Source organism: Struthio camelus, chromosome 5, assembly GCF_040807025.1.
Source record: "Struthio camelus isolate bStrCam1 chromosome 5, bStrCam1.hap1, whole genome shotgun sequence".
Taxonomy (NCBI): Eukaryota; Metazoa; Chordata; class Aves; order Struthioniformes; family Struthionidae; genus Struthio; species Struthio camelus.
In genome coordinates, this window is record NC_090946.1 from 41,442,962 (window position 1) to 41,458,751 (window position 15,790).

At 42.9% G+C, this 15,790-nt stretch overlaps 1 protein-coding gene across 1 annotated transcript in view; it reads right to left on the reverse strand.

Annotated features, from left to right (window-relative positions):
- The window catches only part of LTK (leukocyte receptor tyrosine kinase), a 108,927-nt gene that overhangs the window by 40,669 nt on the left and 52,468 nt on the right, over window positions 1–15,790 (reverse strand). The window contains exons 5-10 of the mRNA XM_068945930.1: window positions 12,034–12,173; window positions 9,933–10,070; window positions 8,866–9,018; window positions 7,549–7,649; window positions 6,147–6,313; window positions 666–760 (exon numbers count right to left, since the gene is read on the reverse strand). Coding sequence (XP_068802031.1) covers window positions 666–760; window positions 6,147–6,313; window positions 7,549–7,649; window positions 8,866–9,018; window positions 9,933–10,070; window positions 12,034–12,173 — 794 coding nt within the window. The remainder of the gene's footprint in view (window positions 1–665; window positions 761–6,146; window positions 6,314–7,548; window positions 7,650–8,865; window positions 9,019–9,932; window positions 10,071–12,033; window positions 12,174–15,790) is intronic.

Consider the following 15,790-nt stretch of genomic DNA (forward strand, 5'->3'; position numbering starts at 1 on the left):
ACCTCTTCCCACTTGTCTTCTATGTAAATTCATCTCTTTTGCTACACTGCTTCAGAGGGTAGAGTTGGCTGCATTTTCAGTGGCGTACCTTGTGATCCATCGCATTTGCAGTAATGAAGCAGAGGAAAGCATATATCTGTTACACACCCGGCAGTGACATTTGATGCACCTCTTTGCAGGGTAAAATAAACCTGTGGCAATAATCTAAACTTTTATGTGAGACAGAAGCTTCATACTTCCATCTTCCTCCTTTTCTCCTCTAAAATATGGTGACTTTGCACTTAGCTTTCAACAAATTCCCTTCAGCTATCAATTGCCAGGGTACATGGGTCAGAGGAGACTGCTGAAGAACAGTGTGATGTAATCCTTCTACTTAGGGGCTTAGGAGTAAGTCCAGTGTTTCTTGTCAAGACAGGTCTCAACTATGTTACACAGGATATCTCAGAGCAGGGAAAAGAAAGAGTGCTAGGAGACTCCGACACACTGCAAAACTGCCTCCATTTGCAAACTTCAGTAGGTCTGAGATAAAATGCTATTGCGCTACGAAAGCTAACACAAATGATCCAAGTACGCTCTGTGGAGGGAACTGCATGTGCGTGTCCTGGACCTGCGGGATGTTGATCCCTATCCAAATTCTTTCAGGTATTCTGTAACGTGTGGCTCACCATCAGTGAAGCAGTCCAGTCCAAACGTAATATTGTCGACAGCAATGTCAGCTTGGCAATTCCAGCCCCAGGTTGCCAGCAGCTGCAGGTGAAACCTTTGCAATAAGACAGAAGTTTTAGAGAACACAGATAAAGGGGCAGAGGGGAAAAACCCTTAAAATAAAACATCCCTTCATCATCCAGTCATGATAATCACTATTTAGAACGTGTTCTCCAGACAATACATGCTGAGCAGCCAAAAGGACTTGCTAGAAATCGCTTATCCACACATCAGCAGTTAGTAAGGACCAATTAACATTCATATAATACCACTTTTCATGGGGAAGAATAAAAGCTCTGCTTCCCCAGCCATGTGCACACACATGTAGAAACACAAGCTGCCATCCTTCACAAATATTCACACACAGACAACCGTCCCTGTTCAACCCCTAACAGTAGTAAGGGATTATATGCACAAAAGCATAGCGAAAAAGAATCCTCTCCTTTCCATCCCCAAGGAGATGGCCAAAATAAAAACTGAACATAACAGCAACATCCTAACAGAGATGAACCTTGGGCCTGATTCTCAGCCAAGGTAAATCAGTGAAACAACAGGGTAGCAGAAATTTATTTTAGCTGAAGCTCAGGCCTTTTTATATTTTAGCCATAGCTCCCTGAAATATTTGCTTTCTGGGCTGTCTCATCTTTTTCCAGCATGACCAGGTACTAGCTACTTATCTAAGGGGTCCGTCACATCTCATGTGTGTTGCCACATTCTGAATTCACAAGGAGAAAAGAAAATGGGCTGAAGGGTCTCTTTTTAATGGCTAGAACTGAACTGTTCCTGATTTAACTTCAGAAATAAACAGATGTCTGACGTCCAGTCCATTTAGAGCTTATTAAAAGCATACGGAGAGGACCTCTGCTGTTGTCACTGGTGAAACTCAATCATGATTTATGGGAGATCAAGCACTGACTTGCCTACCATATTAATCATTCAGCCTAGGAACACACTTGTCCCAAATTAGTGGCAATCAAGTATGTATGTATATTCCACCCACCAGCCAAATGTTGGTCCATATCCACAGCTGATGTAACAGGGCATAGCTGCTTTAAAATCCTTAGGGATAAACTGCTTTTATCCCTACTCGAGAACGGCTCCTTATGCTTAAATGAAAGCGTTCACACTTACAGGATTTGGGCCCTCTGCGAGTAACAGTGTTGTTGCAGCAAATGCAAATCCAGGGTTCCTTGGATCACCTCTCTTTTTCAGCTATGGGATTAGTAGAGGAATTTGCCACTGGAGCCCCTTTGTACAGAAACCTGCCTCCTTATTAGCAGATTTAGTAACACTTCTGCATTTTCAGGTCTTGTACGTAACTCCACTGACACAAAACAGCACTTCCTCTGGCCATGAGATAGAAGATGAAATCATAGCAGTAGGAGGTCAGGATTAAGACACTTCTGGGATCCTCATAACGAATACAGCACCACAGTCTACCTTTTAATTAAGACACCCACATGTCAGTGTATCCTTGGTCAGATCAATCTTTTGTGCCTGGTCTATAGAGCTAGAGTGGGAAGAGGGCCATGGCACTACACTACAAGGTAGATTTCTGCTTCAGCTGCATACAAGTGGGAGCTTGGGGAATGACCCCCTCCAGCGCAGGAGAACAGCTCTCTCTTAATCTCTGGGCTCTGCATGCCTCCTCTTCCTTCAGAAATTCAGAAAGAGGGGAGGAATTCATCTTTTGAACCCAGTGCTGTGTAGCCAGAAGGGTTTCCAGTGTTCCTGTTAATTGAGTTCACTTTGCTGATGCTAACATATTACACTCTCCAGCTCTCTGGTCTTCTGCCTTCTAATTTTCTTCGGATAGAGCCTGTTTTCTCTGTGTGTATGAACTAAGTGAGTGAATTTGCCAGTTGACCACCAAAAGCAGTTTTCCAAGTAGCTAGATGCCCAACCGGGAGGCTGATCAGCTAGTGGTGTAGTTTGTCTTACATCTCCCCTCAGCTGAAAAATAAATTCACTGGAGGAAGCTCTTGCTGAAAACTATCTTTATCCCCTACATGACCTCCTCCTTCTATCTGCCAAGGCTTCTCTCCTTCTGGTCTCACCAACACAGAAATGTCCTCCTACACCAACAATGTGGGTTGCAGTTCTTATCTGCTCCTTCTCCCAACCTGTCCCCTCCCAACCATTTTGCCACTGACTGTTATCCCTTCAAGAAACATGGAAAAAAAAAAAACAAAACAGGTCTTTCATCCTTTCTCAGTGACAACAAGGGAAGGATAGCAGTTGCTTGAAGAGTCAGAATATGGGAGAGTGGCATGCCAGGCCAAACTCAGTGCTAAAAATTTCCCTAAGTACAGCATTGCTGGAGCTTGCATTACAGAGGAAAGCTGGCAACACTCGCAAATACACAGAAGTCATTCACAGAGATTTATAGCAAACTGTATTAAGTTTGTGCAGTAATGTTCACAACAAGCCTCTGTTTACAGTTGCCTGCAACTTTGCCAAACTTAAATCAATTTAGGCTGAACTTTCCTATTTTGGGTGATTTGGTAGAATTTGCATAGCAACCAAAATGTTTTTCCAGTGTTGAGAACGAAGCAATGTAGGAATTCATCCTTTTGACCATGCTGGAAAATGCTGACAAGTGTTTAAGTACTCTGTGCTGCCAGGAATTGGAGCTGGGATCTGAAATGTGTGAGGAAGATAGTCTTAACGGCAGGGACAAGCGTTTTGCCATTTCCATGGGAATCTATTCAAACTTTAATGACATCCCTGCAAATTCAAAATTCCTGACATTTCCACATGCCTGCAAGAACTTTTTAAATCCTAAAGTCTCCTCTGCCCTGGATATCCTCAAGCCTAGAGCTAAGCAGTACTCTCCATGGCAGTGCTGTTCTGAACTGTGTCAGGTCCTGCTTCAGCCACATGAGGTGAGAGCAGAGGAAGTACCTTTCTGAATTTATGAATACATCTTTTGCTCCCCAGCCCTTCTTCCTTTCGCTGAACCCCAGGCAAACAGGAGAAAGAAGCTGCCTGAACTGAATCCAGAGTGAACAAGCGGGCATCTTGGAGAGGTTGAGGAGCTCCCTGGGAATGCTACAGCCAAGGAAGCTTGGATTTGGTGCACAGGGGGTTTAGGCCTGAGATCTACTGAGAGAAACAAGTAGCCAATTGCAGTAGGTAAGCTGGGAATAAACTTTGCCTGTAGATCTGGGATCACCTAAATAAAAGAGAGCACAAGAGATGATTAGGAGGAGTAAGGAATGGAAGTGCAGGGAAGGGAGACAGACTTTATAAAAAGCCACACAAGAGACAAACTACCTGCTAGAAGAGATATTGAAACAAGAAGCAGTGAGGAGTTCAGAAAGTGAGAGTGGGACTGGAAGCGTGTAACACACAAAATGGGATCACAAATAGGAAGGAGCCTGGAGGAGAAGGAAGAGAGATCAAGTGTATGAAAATAAGGAAAGAAAGTACAGGGTGTTACAGAAGCAGGTGGGATAATGCAGGAGGAGGATAGCACGGAAGGAACAAGACAAAAGTCTGGAACGCGGCCCAGGAGTCCTGGCAGCAGGAGGACCAGGGTTTCCCTGCTCTGGGCAAATAGCTGTAACACCTTCCACCAAAGCGTGTGCTGCTTCTGTTTCTGTCATGGCCAGGGCAGCAGATGACACGCTATTACTGCTGTCAGTTATTCTGCTAGCTCAAATAGCAGATGTTTGCTTGCTAGATGAAACAACTCCATCCAGCCTTACCCACAGTGACTATCACTGTCATACCACATGATAGATTATCCGCTTTTTTAAATTTGCTTGAAAATGACATACAAAAAGGTTACATGAAGAGAAACAAGCTATTACTACGTGAAACAGACTGTCCTAATACACACATACAGGAGCTACCTACTTCTTTCATTCTCTCTGTTCTGAGTGCTCAACTCTTTCAAATATAACAGTATCTGAATATCAATTTTTTTCCATGCTATGCTGAATAATGTTCCCGAAGCCTCTTGCCATCCATTCTGTATTGCCACAGAAGATCCACTTTCTCTTAGATGCAAGGGCTGACACAGAAATCAGAAGTGTCAGGGAACAAACATAAGGGACCATTTTTCAGAGGAGACAGATCTTAGGTATCTCCACAGAGCCCCTAGGACTCTGCTCTGGGATCCTAAACGGTTTGTTCCAACTGGGAGTGCCTGGCAAAAAGAGCTATTCTAGACAGCTTCACTTTACATGCTCAGTTCTAAACAGCTGTCTAGAGCCCTGTGGATCAGCAAAGTGTCAGACAAAAATATCACATGCACTGCCAGCCTGCCCTCTCTTGAAGGAATCATTCATGGCAAAGGTGTGTACGGTGAACATTTGATAATGCTCAGACCAAAGGTAACCATGAAATTAAACTAGCCAGAGAGTGGAACAACATTCTCTCTCTCTCTCTCTGAATCTTACTGCCTTTTGGATGTGAATTGCTTTCACTTCCAGACCCAAATCCCTTGCCTTTTACAGGAAAAGGCTGAGAACATTCGAGGTTAAAAGGAATCCCCTCACACCTTCTAATCCATGAAGTTTCAATATACTATTTATTGCAAATATTAGGCAGATCTTTTCCCATTTATAATATACACTGAATAGACTCTGAGGGTTTTTTTTTTTTTTTTGTTAGAAGTGTCATGGGAGAGAGGCTCTCCTGAGAAAGAAGCAAAAAGCAGAATGGAGCAATTGAAAAAATCACTTGTGTGGTGCAAAAAAACCCAGCTGCCAATACAGTTTACAGGGCTTGAGATCAACTGACACCAGGCAGGGGAAGAGAAATATCTGATTAAAAATAGATTCAGCTGAAATTCTTGGAATCTTCAATATTTGGCTTGTTTTAGAAAGCCAACGTCACTCTGTATTTTCACATCCATGACTGTGAAACACACTTTTCTGCAAGACTGATTTGGGCCACAGTCTTTCGCTGAGAATGTTGCGTCAGTGATGTGGCAATGAATGATTTCCGACTGCCCAGGCTGCACCGATATAGCCCGTAGCATAGACAGATGTATTGGCTAAACTGTGGTTTTACCACAATCATTTATTTGACTCTCAGGGCTGTTTTTACTGTAGGACTACAAAGGGCAGCTTTGCTAGTATGGCTGTGTCCTTACTGGGAGCCCTTTGCCATTGTGAGTATACTGGTTTTCTCCCACTGGTAAAACGTTTCTAGTGTAGACACTTGTTATTCCCAGTACCTAAACACTGCGCCTGCACGTGAGTGCAGACACACACTGTGGTCTTGTGCTGACCTAAGCTAGGTATGTGCCTGAAGATGTGCAAAGCGAAACAAGACTTCCTCAGCAAGCTGAATTGCTGTACTCCTGTAATTTTTTCATTAGAAATGGCACTTGAAGAAGGCAAGAATAAAAGCAATACTTCACAACAAAGACATTAACAGTTTACTAGACTTCCAGCAACATTCCTGGATGCTGTCAGTGGGGCTCTCACCAGTTCCGAAGCACTGGCATTGGTAAAGTGATGAGAAACCAGTGGTCGCTCCAGCTCCCTGCTCTTTCCCACATCTGCAAGGTGGTTGGGGCTCCCTTTGTCTCTTCCCTGACAGAGAAGGAGATGGTACCGTTGTAGCTGCCAAAAACATGCACTGAGAATTGGACCTATAATAGAGGAAGAACAGAAAAAGGAGGATATCTTCTGATAAAAAGGCAATGGCATTCTGGACTTCTCTCCTTGGGGATCTGAGACATCAGACCTTTGATGCTGAGTCAATCTGTTTAAGCGCACATGCCCCTAGTTCCCTCAGTGTTTGCGCATGACTCACCGCTGCTCACAGTACAGAATTTTCTTGGTGGAGACCTGAATTGACATTCATGTTGGACAGCCGATCTGCAGGCACTAATGACTACGTTCATTGTGGCAGACACCATCTGGGTGAGGGAGTGCCAGTTGCCTTTTTTATGTCCTTCAGGAACAGGCAGTAAAGTAGGCTTTACTCAAGAACCTCTTTATCACTAAATGCTTTTCTATTAGTCACACATTTTAGAAAAACAATACCAAATACATTCTTCCTCAGTGTTCTCACCAGCTTAAAGATTCATGGGAAAGGGTTTGAACCACATCTCTTAAGATTTCCCATTGCAACCACCCAGGTCAGTGTGTTACACTGACGTGGCTCAGTGTCTACCCAGGCACTCTGCAGGGTACAACTCCAAGGGCACTAATTTTCCTAAGTGCTGTTGAGTGCAATTTTATTTAATGTCTTGTTTGGTTTTTTTTTGTTGTTTTTTTGTTGTTTTTTTTTTTTTTAACTCCAGCATCCCAGTCCTCCCCTTATTCTTTATAGAGATCTGGGCTGAAAGCAGGATACATGATCTTACCACACCTAGCTACCCTCACCACTTGAGATTTTAGAAGAATGTGAGCAAAAGTTGATATTCATCTATTCCTGGAAAGTCTGATGCCCCATTAACTTCATGCTCCTGTTCTCAGTGAAGCTCTCAAGTTTGTTAACTGCCACTAACCTGCAGCAGAATTTAGGAGCAAAAGTCTCAGCAGCAGGTATACGGAATGGATCAACAGCCCGGGTGGGCAACTCCCTTTCCTACAAACCAAGGTCTGGGTACCCTTCAGAGGAAGGGTCAGTACAGCTAGGCTGGGGAATATACCCACACCTGGGAGTAGATTTGGGGCTCCTCCTTTCTCTTACTAAGGTAGCACCTCATGTCTCCTTTCTGGTGTTCAACATTCAGCTAGCTGGGAAGTACAGTCAGCTCTTCTGCTTTCCACTGTTTTGTACAGCATGCAGAGGCACAGGCAGAATGGGCATACTGTGCAGAGAGTGCCCACAGCCTGAGGATCTGCTTCACAGAGATACTAAGACAGAGTGATTTACCTGGTAGCCTTCAGTGGCAATACTGGCTGGCAAGCTGGTACTGTAAGCCTTGGCCATACCATTAGTCTGACTGCTGTCTGCTCGCAGGTAGAGGAAGTGTCCTGCAAGCAAAAAAGTGAATCAGGAAAGACAAGATTCATGCTCATTCTGCCAACAAGAAATGTCTGCTGCTAGATGTTCACTTGCTGAACACGTATATTGATTCATGAACACCTGATCCCAGGAGGAACTTGTCAAAGAAATCTGTCTAATGTTTCCCTTTTCTATACTTTCTTGACATAAATTATCATTGTGCTGAAGCACAATGCAAGTAAGAAGATGTAGTGGAAACTACTTTAGGGCTTGATAGCAGATCCACCATTGAGGTAGTTAACCTGGATATAATAAATACTGAAGGAAAGTGGATATTAGCAGCATAAAGGCCAACATCCCAAACCCGTTCTTGAAACACGAGTGCACAAACCTCAGCTATCGCATCCAAATACAAGGGATCACAGCAATCTATAGTGAGTTCCCTCTTCAGCCATAATTCTTACACCATAAGCATCAAAAACAAATTGATCAGACAAATCGTGGGCTGGAAGAGCTTATTTGTAGTCTTTGTTCCCAGGAACAGTTTATACAAGTTCTCAAGACACAAAAAGGACACTCATATAGACACCCTTCATTTCAGCAGGGAACTGTGAGCCAAGACATGCTGCGCTGAACATTTCTGACTTTAAGCCTGTACATAAAAGAGCCTCCCTCTTTCTTATCTACCAAGCTAGCTAGCATTATGAGAATTGAATCTGACTCTTTATTGTAGTTTCCTACGGCACAAAACATGCATGAACATTTGGCCTTGGGATATACTTAAGTGTGAACCCACTGGTGGAGTCTGGAAGAGGTCTCCAAAAGATATGTGCTTCTATAAGCTGCTTAGTTCTGTTGGGGAATTTCTACTTTGTGAGGCAGCAGCTGTCATGCAGCTGCTGAAGCACTCTACAGTTGCACAGCTCATAAGAGGAAGAGGGTGGGAAGAGGTATATATAGAGACAAAAGAATTCATAATATAATTCCTGTTAAAACTGAAGACAAATCCTAGCCTGCCTCAATTTTGCGTTAACTTTGCTGCTGAACTTGTTCCAATAAGGCTTTGACTTATGCTCAGAAGTTAACTTTGTCTATGTTTATGAATTTGTCTAGATAACACCGATGCTAAAGTTGATTTGGCAATGGAGATGCCAAGAACTTTCAATGAATTTTAAAAAATTAGGGTTGAGGCTATTATACATACACAAATGCACACACAGTCAGAGAGAACGATGAGAAACCAACCTTCAGTGGCTTGCAAGGTAGAACCTATTAATGAGGCTTCTTGAACTGTTTTGGTAAAGCCCCTAATAGACCAGGTGGATGCTGCAGTGCCATTCAGTGTCCAGCCACAAGGACCTTCTTCAAAAGAGCAATGTGAGCCCTCCGGGAGTCTGTCTGAAAGGGATAATACGAAAAACTAAGGAAGTAGAAGAAATTTGATTATGGAAGAAAACAAACAGCAGCAGAAGTCAAAACTCATTGTGGTTCCCTAAGTTACACAACTTAGGCCACACAGTCTTTCAATGACAAAATATTATCAGGTCTCATTTGTTTATTTCCATGGAGTCATCATCAAAAAGTCAACACTACTTGCATCTGGAAATATTAGAGACCTTGCAGTTCTGTCCTGCTCTAGATACCGAAGAACACCTCCCACGCTCTCCAGAGCGGTAAATCAGTGCCATACGTTTGTAAATGCCATTGCTGTACATGAAATTGCAGACATCACAAGGGTTTCTATGCCCAATTAAAAGATTGACTATTGACAGACTATTTTACATCTCTGCCACTGTACTTGCAATAAAGCTAAAAGATGCTTCTTAGCACCACTTCTGCTTAATCAGGAGATTTTTTTCTATCATGACATGCAACATGAGCTCTGAACTGGGATCTTGGAAGGACAGATTTATGACTGATCATGTTGGAGGTGGCACTAGAATGATGATCAGTGCCTTTACCTGCAGGCAGGTTCAGAAGGAATTCCTCACCCAGCTGCAGATGTATAAACAAGGTTTTGCCTTTCTCTGAAACAGCAGTAATTACGAAAGGCAGGCCATTGACCTCAGTACTGCAGTATTTAAAAAAAAAAAAAAAACAAACACATCAGAAGTCCCAAATCCATATTATCCTATAGAGGGTGAATTTTCGAAGAATCTTGATACTCAATTTACATACATAGGCTAAATTAACTTGGGAGGCAAAAAAACTGATTTCATCTAGAGATGGAATCAATTTAACCTATTTTTCATTCTAAATTAATTCTCCCGATGGGATGAATATTCCCATGAAGTGGCATGCTACATACTCACCACACCTCACCCCTTCCTGTTCTTTGGCAGGGCAGTCGCTGATGAATTCACAGACTTGCAAGTGGCTGACACAGCCCCCGAGAAGGCATGGGAAGGTGGAGCCTTTGTCATATATAGAAAGATCTTGGTTGTCTTTATCTAAAGGGAAAAACAGAAAAAAGGCCAGAGGTGAGGCATCAGCAGGTCTACAGCAGGGTTTTGGCTGAGATGAGTCTCTAGCCTTCATGTGTATGACCTCAGAAAGTGTTACTGGGGTGATAAGTGATCCTTATCTTGACTATTTACTATGAAGGTTTCTCTCCAGCATGAGGTTCCTGCATATCACCTCAGCTTTCATGGAGACAAAATTTATTGCTCATTTATTTCTCTCACCCACTGTTCTCTGCTGCCTTTGTGCTGTCTTTATATAATCAGCTTTTTCTTGGCTAAGAACCCCAAAGTTTCCTACCATGGTATGCTCTTCAGTTTTGCACATGTGACTGCGTACCCATCAGGCAGCTAGGGCATGTTGCATGACACTCTATTGCAAGAGGCAGAGGCACCCCTTAGCTCTGGTCCCAACAGACACATCGTTATAACCTATTGAGAGTCAGGGATAACTAATACCTATGCTGCTGGAACATTTCTATGCTGGCTCTGTGGAATCGAGCCCATTAAGTGGGCTGCTTTCCTTGCAGGTTGGCTTTCTGTGCAGGAACTTCACTTAACGCACCCTAATTAGTATAGTCAGCTGTACTGCAGAAGCAGTTGACTCTACTGCACAGGTACCCAGCAACTGGTTTGTACACAATTTGTTAAGTCTGATATTTCCTGAAATCATCACTCCTAATGGACCCAGCCTGTCCTGTGGATCTGTGTGTATAGAGTGAACATGCCTAGGACTTCTAGACCTCCACCCCATTAGCAGAGCTCTGCACAGAAGTTCCACTGGGACTGTTACTGCTCTGGAAAAAATGCACAAATTCAGTAACCAATTCCAGAAGGCAAAGAAAAGGACATATCTGCAGAAATCCAAGTACGCGGTCCAATACAGTATCTCTCCGTGGCACTGTGTTGTGCTGCATACACGTATCACCTTATTTAGGGACCATTTGAGAGTAGTTAGTACAGCATTTCAAGCCGTATACAAGCCCTCAAAAACTCTGTGACTGTCAAAAACATTGCATTAAAAATATACCATCTGTTAAAAAAAATTAATGACTACAATAGAATTAAACCTCTAATATGATCAAAAATGGTTTCATGCTACGTTATGAAACAGCTCTGTTAAACCAGTATCTCTTGGATACATTTACATTCAAAGCTTTTCCACACTGTCTGCAAAACAGAAGTAACAGCATTATATTAATGCATGAAAACCAGGAAGTGAAGATGATTACGTCTCTAACCTGCAGGCTGCCTGTGCCAACAGACTTCCAAGGAGTCTAAATGACATCAGCAGGGTTCTGCACAGGTAATGAGGACGATTTGCATGAAATTGGCAACAGGGCTGTAAATGCCTGGTAAAACTGAGTATTTCCAAGCTGAGCACTCAGTACTTCAGTGAAAATAATTACATTCTAATTACTCTAACTTTAGACAGAAGTTCCCAGCCTGGCAGTAACAAGCAGACTCCACAGAGTACAGACCAGTGTTTCTTTTCTTTATAGATCTGGACCACGGAACCACAGCATAGAAAACGCTTGGGTGACACTGGGAAGGATTTTATTATTTAAGAACGAAAAATAACAAATGTTAAAATAATCTAGATAATTACTTTTCTCCATCCCTGCTGCTGGATGCACCGTAAACCCTGTTGTTTTCTCATCCAAAGACTATGCAAAGCAAACCTGAAAAGCAGAGTGGATTACTGAAGTCAATTTTATAATTCTGAACTTCAACCCTGCCTTCAGAGCACATGCACATGTGTTTACATACATGAAACACATGCAAATATGACCCTTGATAGGTAAAGCACTGCCAGAAACCCTGGGGGTAATTCAGCTATTATTTATTTCCCATCCAGCTTACTCCCAGATCAGAGTTATCAATTTTGGTGAAGACGATGCTCGCTTTTTCAACTGCATTTGGTTATTCCAAACCTGACTATATTGGAACATACCATGAAAGCAATTCCTGAGCTGCAAAGAGCCCACTGCCAATAGTCCAGTCTCTTGTGCTCCACAGCTTGAATACAGCAAGGTGATTTTAAAAGGTCTTTCTGTTCGGCCAATCTGGGCCATCAGTGATTTCCTTTTCATCCTAGGAGACAAAGAGCTATCAGACATGCACAGAGCACAGTGGAGTCCACAGGGTCTCTGCGTTAAAATTCTGTACTGTATCAAACAGAAGTGATAGCATTCACATGGGGATAGCCTGATGAATGTAAACTCCAGCATAACAAACAGTTGTTCACAGAAAACAAGTGATGTTCAGTCGGACAAAGTTCACGTTGAGTTTTTTATGCTGCCGATCCTGTTTCTGCTCCTGATGATGAAAACAGCCAATCATTCTCAAGGATTCTCCAGTCAAAACGGTGCTGAAATTATCACCATTTTTGGACAACCTCCTCATCCCCAATGTGTGCCTTCCACATGCACAAGCAAACAGAACACAACCATGTAAGTACAGTTCAACCAAGCAGTTGCACAAGACCTCGATCTCCTCAAACAAACACTGATGTTTTATGTTCTGCAAGGAGCAGCCAGTAAATGACTGGCCACGAGGGCTTCTTGGTTGCATAAACTCCAAGAACCCTTTTCTGTGCATTCTCAGTCTGATCTTCTAGTTTAAAAAGCAAGAAGGCACCCACAAAGCAAGGGGAACAAGAGAAGTGGTGTTCCAAAAAACACTGATTGCTCTGCGAATTTACATTTTGCCATAAAACAAATGCCATAACCCCTAGAGAGCAAAGGTTTTTAAACTGTGCAACACTTCTGGAAGTTCAGAGAAAGACAGACGGCCCCACGGACTCTAATTTTAAAGACAGTTAGGCATCAAAAGCTACAGAGAAATACCAAATAGGAATTCTCAAAGCACCTCACTCGAATTGGTCTGATGGGAGTCAGGGTATCCAGCTGTCATTAAAAACAAATCCCACAGGATTACTAACAGTATTTTTTAAAAGTGTCCTTCCATCTCATGTGAACAGGGCAATAAAAGACAGTTGATAGTCTATGTGATTATCTTGTAAGGGGGGGGGGGGCGTAGCAAGGATAAGAACAGAGGAATCCCTGCTCTGAGCTCTCTTCTGAAAAGGATGCCAGACACAGATAAATTTGTCTGAATCCCATACATTGCTGATGTTGCTGCTGACACCCTGAACAAGTGACTCTGAGCCAATGCCAGTGGGGTGAGGAGGAGACAGTAGCAGCTGGCAGGAGGCCAGGCCACAGTGTCAAGATGTGTTGCTACGGCTCTGCTCCTAGTAGTACTTTTTCCTTTGGGAAACGCCTTCAGCTGCCATGCAATGACCATATTTGCTTCTCCAGCACCAGGAACAGATTACAAGGCAACTCCTAGAGGACAAACGGATGTCTACTAGACACAATGTGAAAAGCACAGACCACCTAATCTGCAACCTGCAAAAAACTAAAGGTAACTTAGATTGTTAATCACCTTCTCCACTTTCACTTGCCACTGATTATCCACCTATTTCATTCTTCTTGCCACAAACCAACCATATTGCCTTTTTCTGGTGAGAGCTTATTACTATCCTTTCCCATGGCCTCCCCTCCATCTTCCACTTTCAGTCTTGCACTCATGCGCAAAAACCCACAGACACCATAGACTCAGCTGAAGCTGAGCCATCTCTTATCAAGATGACCCTACTTCCCATGCTTCCCGTCCCATCGTATCATATTCAATATTTCAATATAATTTAATTCAGCTTCAGAAATCGCCAGACCTGAACCACAACTGCATTAGCTCTACTATCCAGCAAAGCAGAATGACTGCTCTGCTTCCATTTTGTATTTCAGTGCAGCTTCTGGAATCTTCAGCACTGAGACACGTACAAGCACAGTCTCTCTGCCCTGCTGTGAATGGTCCAAGACCATTCAGCACTGACCCACAGCCCCCACACTTCTGTTGCATTACTCAGCATTGCATCCTGTTGGCCACAAAAATCACAGAATGGTTGAGTTGGAAGGGACCTCTGGAGATCATCTAGTCCAACCCCCCTGCTCAAGCAGGGCCCTCTAGAGCATATTTCCCAGGATCGCATCCAGACGGGTTTTGATTATCTCCAGGGAAGGAGACTCCGCTACCTCTCGGGGCAACCTGTTCCAATGCTCTGTCACCCTCACAGTAAAGTTTTTCCTCAGGTTTAGGTGGAACTTCCTGTGGTTCAGTTTCCGCCCATTGCCTCTTGTCCTGTTGCTGGGCACCACGGAGAAAAGACTGGCCTCATCCTCTTGACACCCTCCCTTCAGATACTTATACACGTTGATGAGATCGTTGATGGTTCAGTGAGCCACTGAGGATATAGAGAGCCTTAAAATCTTTTGAATTTACCTATTAAGCATACTAGATCTTCCAAACACTGAGCTATAGTTCTACTACCTCCACCAAGCTACAGCCTACCTCCCAGATGAGACATCACTGCATCACCAAGGTTATCAGACCCCTGAGGGCAGGAACCTTTAGCACTCAGCCTCCAATTCACAGCCTCTGTTAGACTTAATAGTAGTGACTAAAGCAATTACTGCCCCACAGCTGCAAACAATGACCAGTTCAGCAGCTTCCCCTTAATCCTAAATGGTTTATGGGCCGGATATTTCAGATGTTTCAGTTTTAAGCTTGGTATATCAAAATAAATATCAAAATAAACCTCTGAAATGTTACAGCTGAGAAAGAGACATATTGTCCATTACAGCACCTTTACTGTGAGAGAGAAGAGAAGAAAGAAGAGAGAGAAGAGAAGAGAAGAGAGAGAAGAGTGGAGAACTGTGGCTTCTAGTAGAAGAGCATGGCTAATATCTTAAACCACCATGTGTGAACTGGCAGCTCTTTTGAGTCAGAGCTCTTAGGTCCCACGAAACATTGCAGGACCGCACTAAAAGATGTCTGATATTCAAATTTGACTCCATTCATACCACCACAGGAAAATTTGGCAAGCACCCAGAGTTCACAAAAATGACAAGCGGCTTTGCATGATACACAATACTTTGATGTACAAATTCTCATAACCAGCCAGGTATTTCCTCTCAGAGACACCCTCCAACCTAAGATCCAACTGCAGCAAGTTTTCTAATGCTGTAAATAATGCACCTTCTTTGCTTGTTCCCAGTATCCAAACAGAGGCTAGTCAGAGCCAATTTAATTTTCTTAATGGAATGAGGAACGAAGCCCATGGTCGATCTAGCAGAAGATGGATCACTGTAGCAGGCTTTCAGAAAAGCATGGCTTGGCAATACCCTTACTATTGATTTTATGTCAAGCCAGATCTCAATTAATGAGGTAATATTACTCTTCTTTTAAATTCAGATGTTAAAACTGCTCTGTACGTATGATGAGGCTGCTAGAGTCTCACACCATTATGAGAAACTTCTAGAAAGTCTGGAGTTGCAAGCAACCTGATGCTTAATGCAAGAGAATTCAAGATTGACTGTGCAAACCTGTGATTTTAACTTTTGATTTTTATTTTAAGATTAGCCTCTTGATCTCCCCTGCTAAACAAAAGCCTTCCCCGCTCCTTACCATTCTTTTCCATGCAATGCCTTTCTGTCTCCAACAAAGGGAAGTGATCATGAATTTTAAGAAAGACTATTTTAATATCAACAAGTTTCTTCATTAAGAGTGACAAAATAAAATTGAACAGGAAAACTGAAAACTTTTCTGAGTTGGGGGGATTCACTGCACAGATTATTACAGAAAGG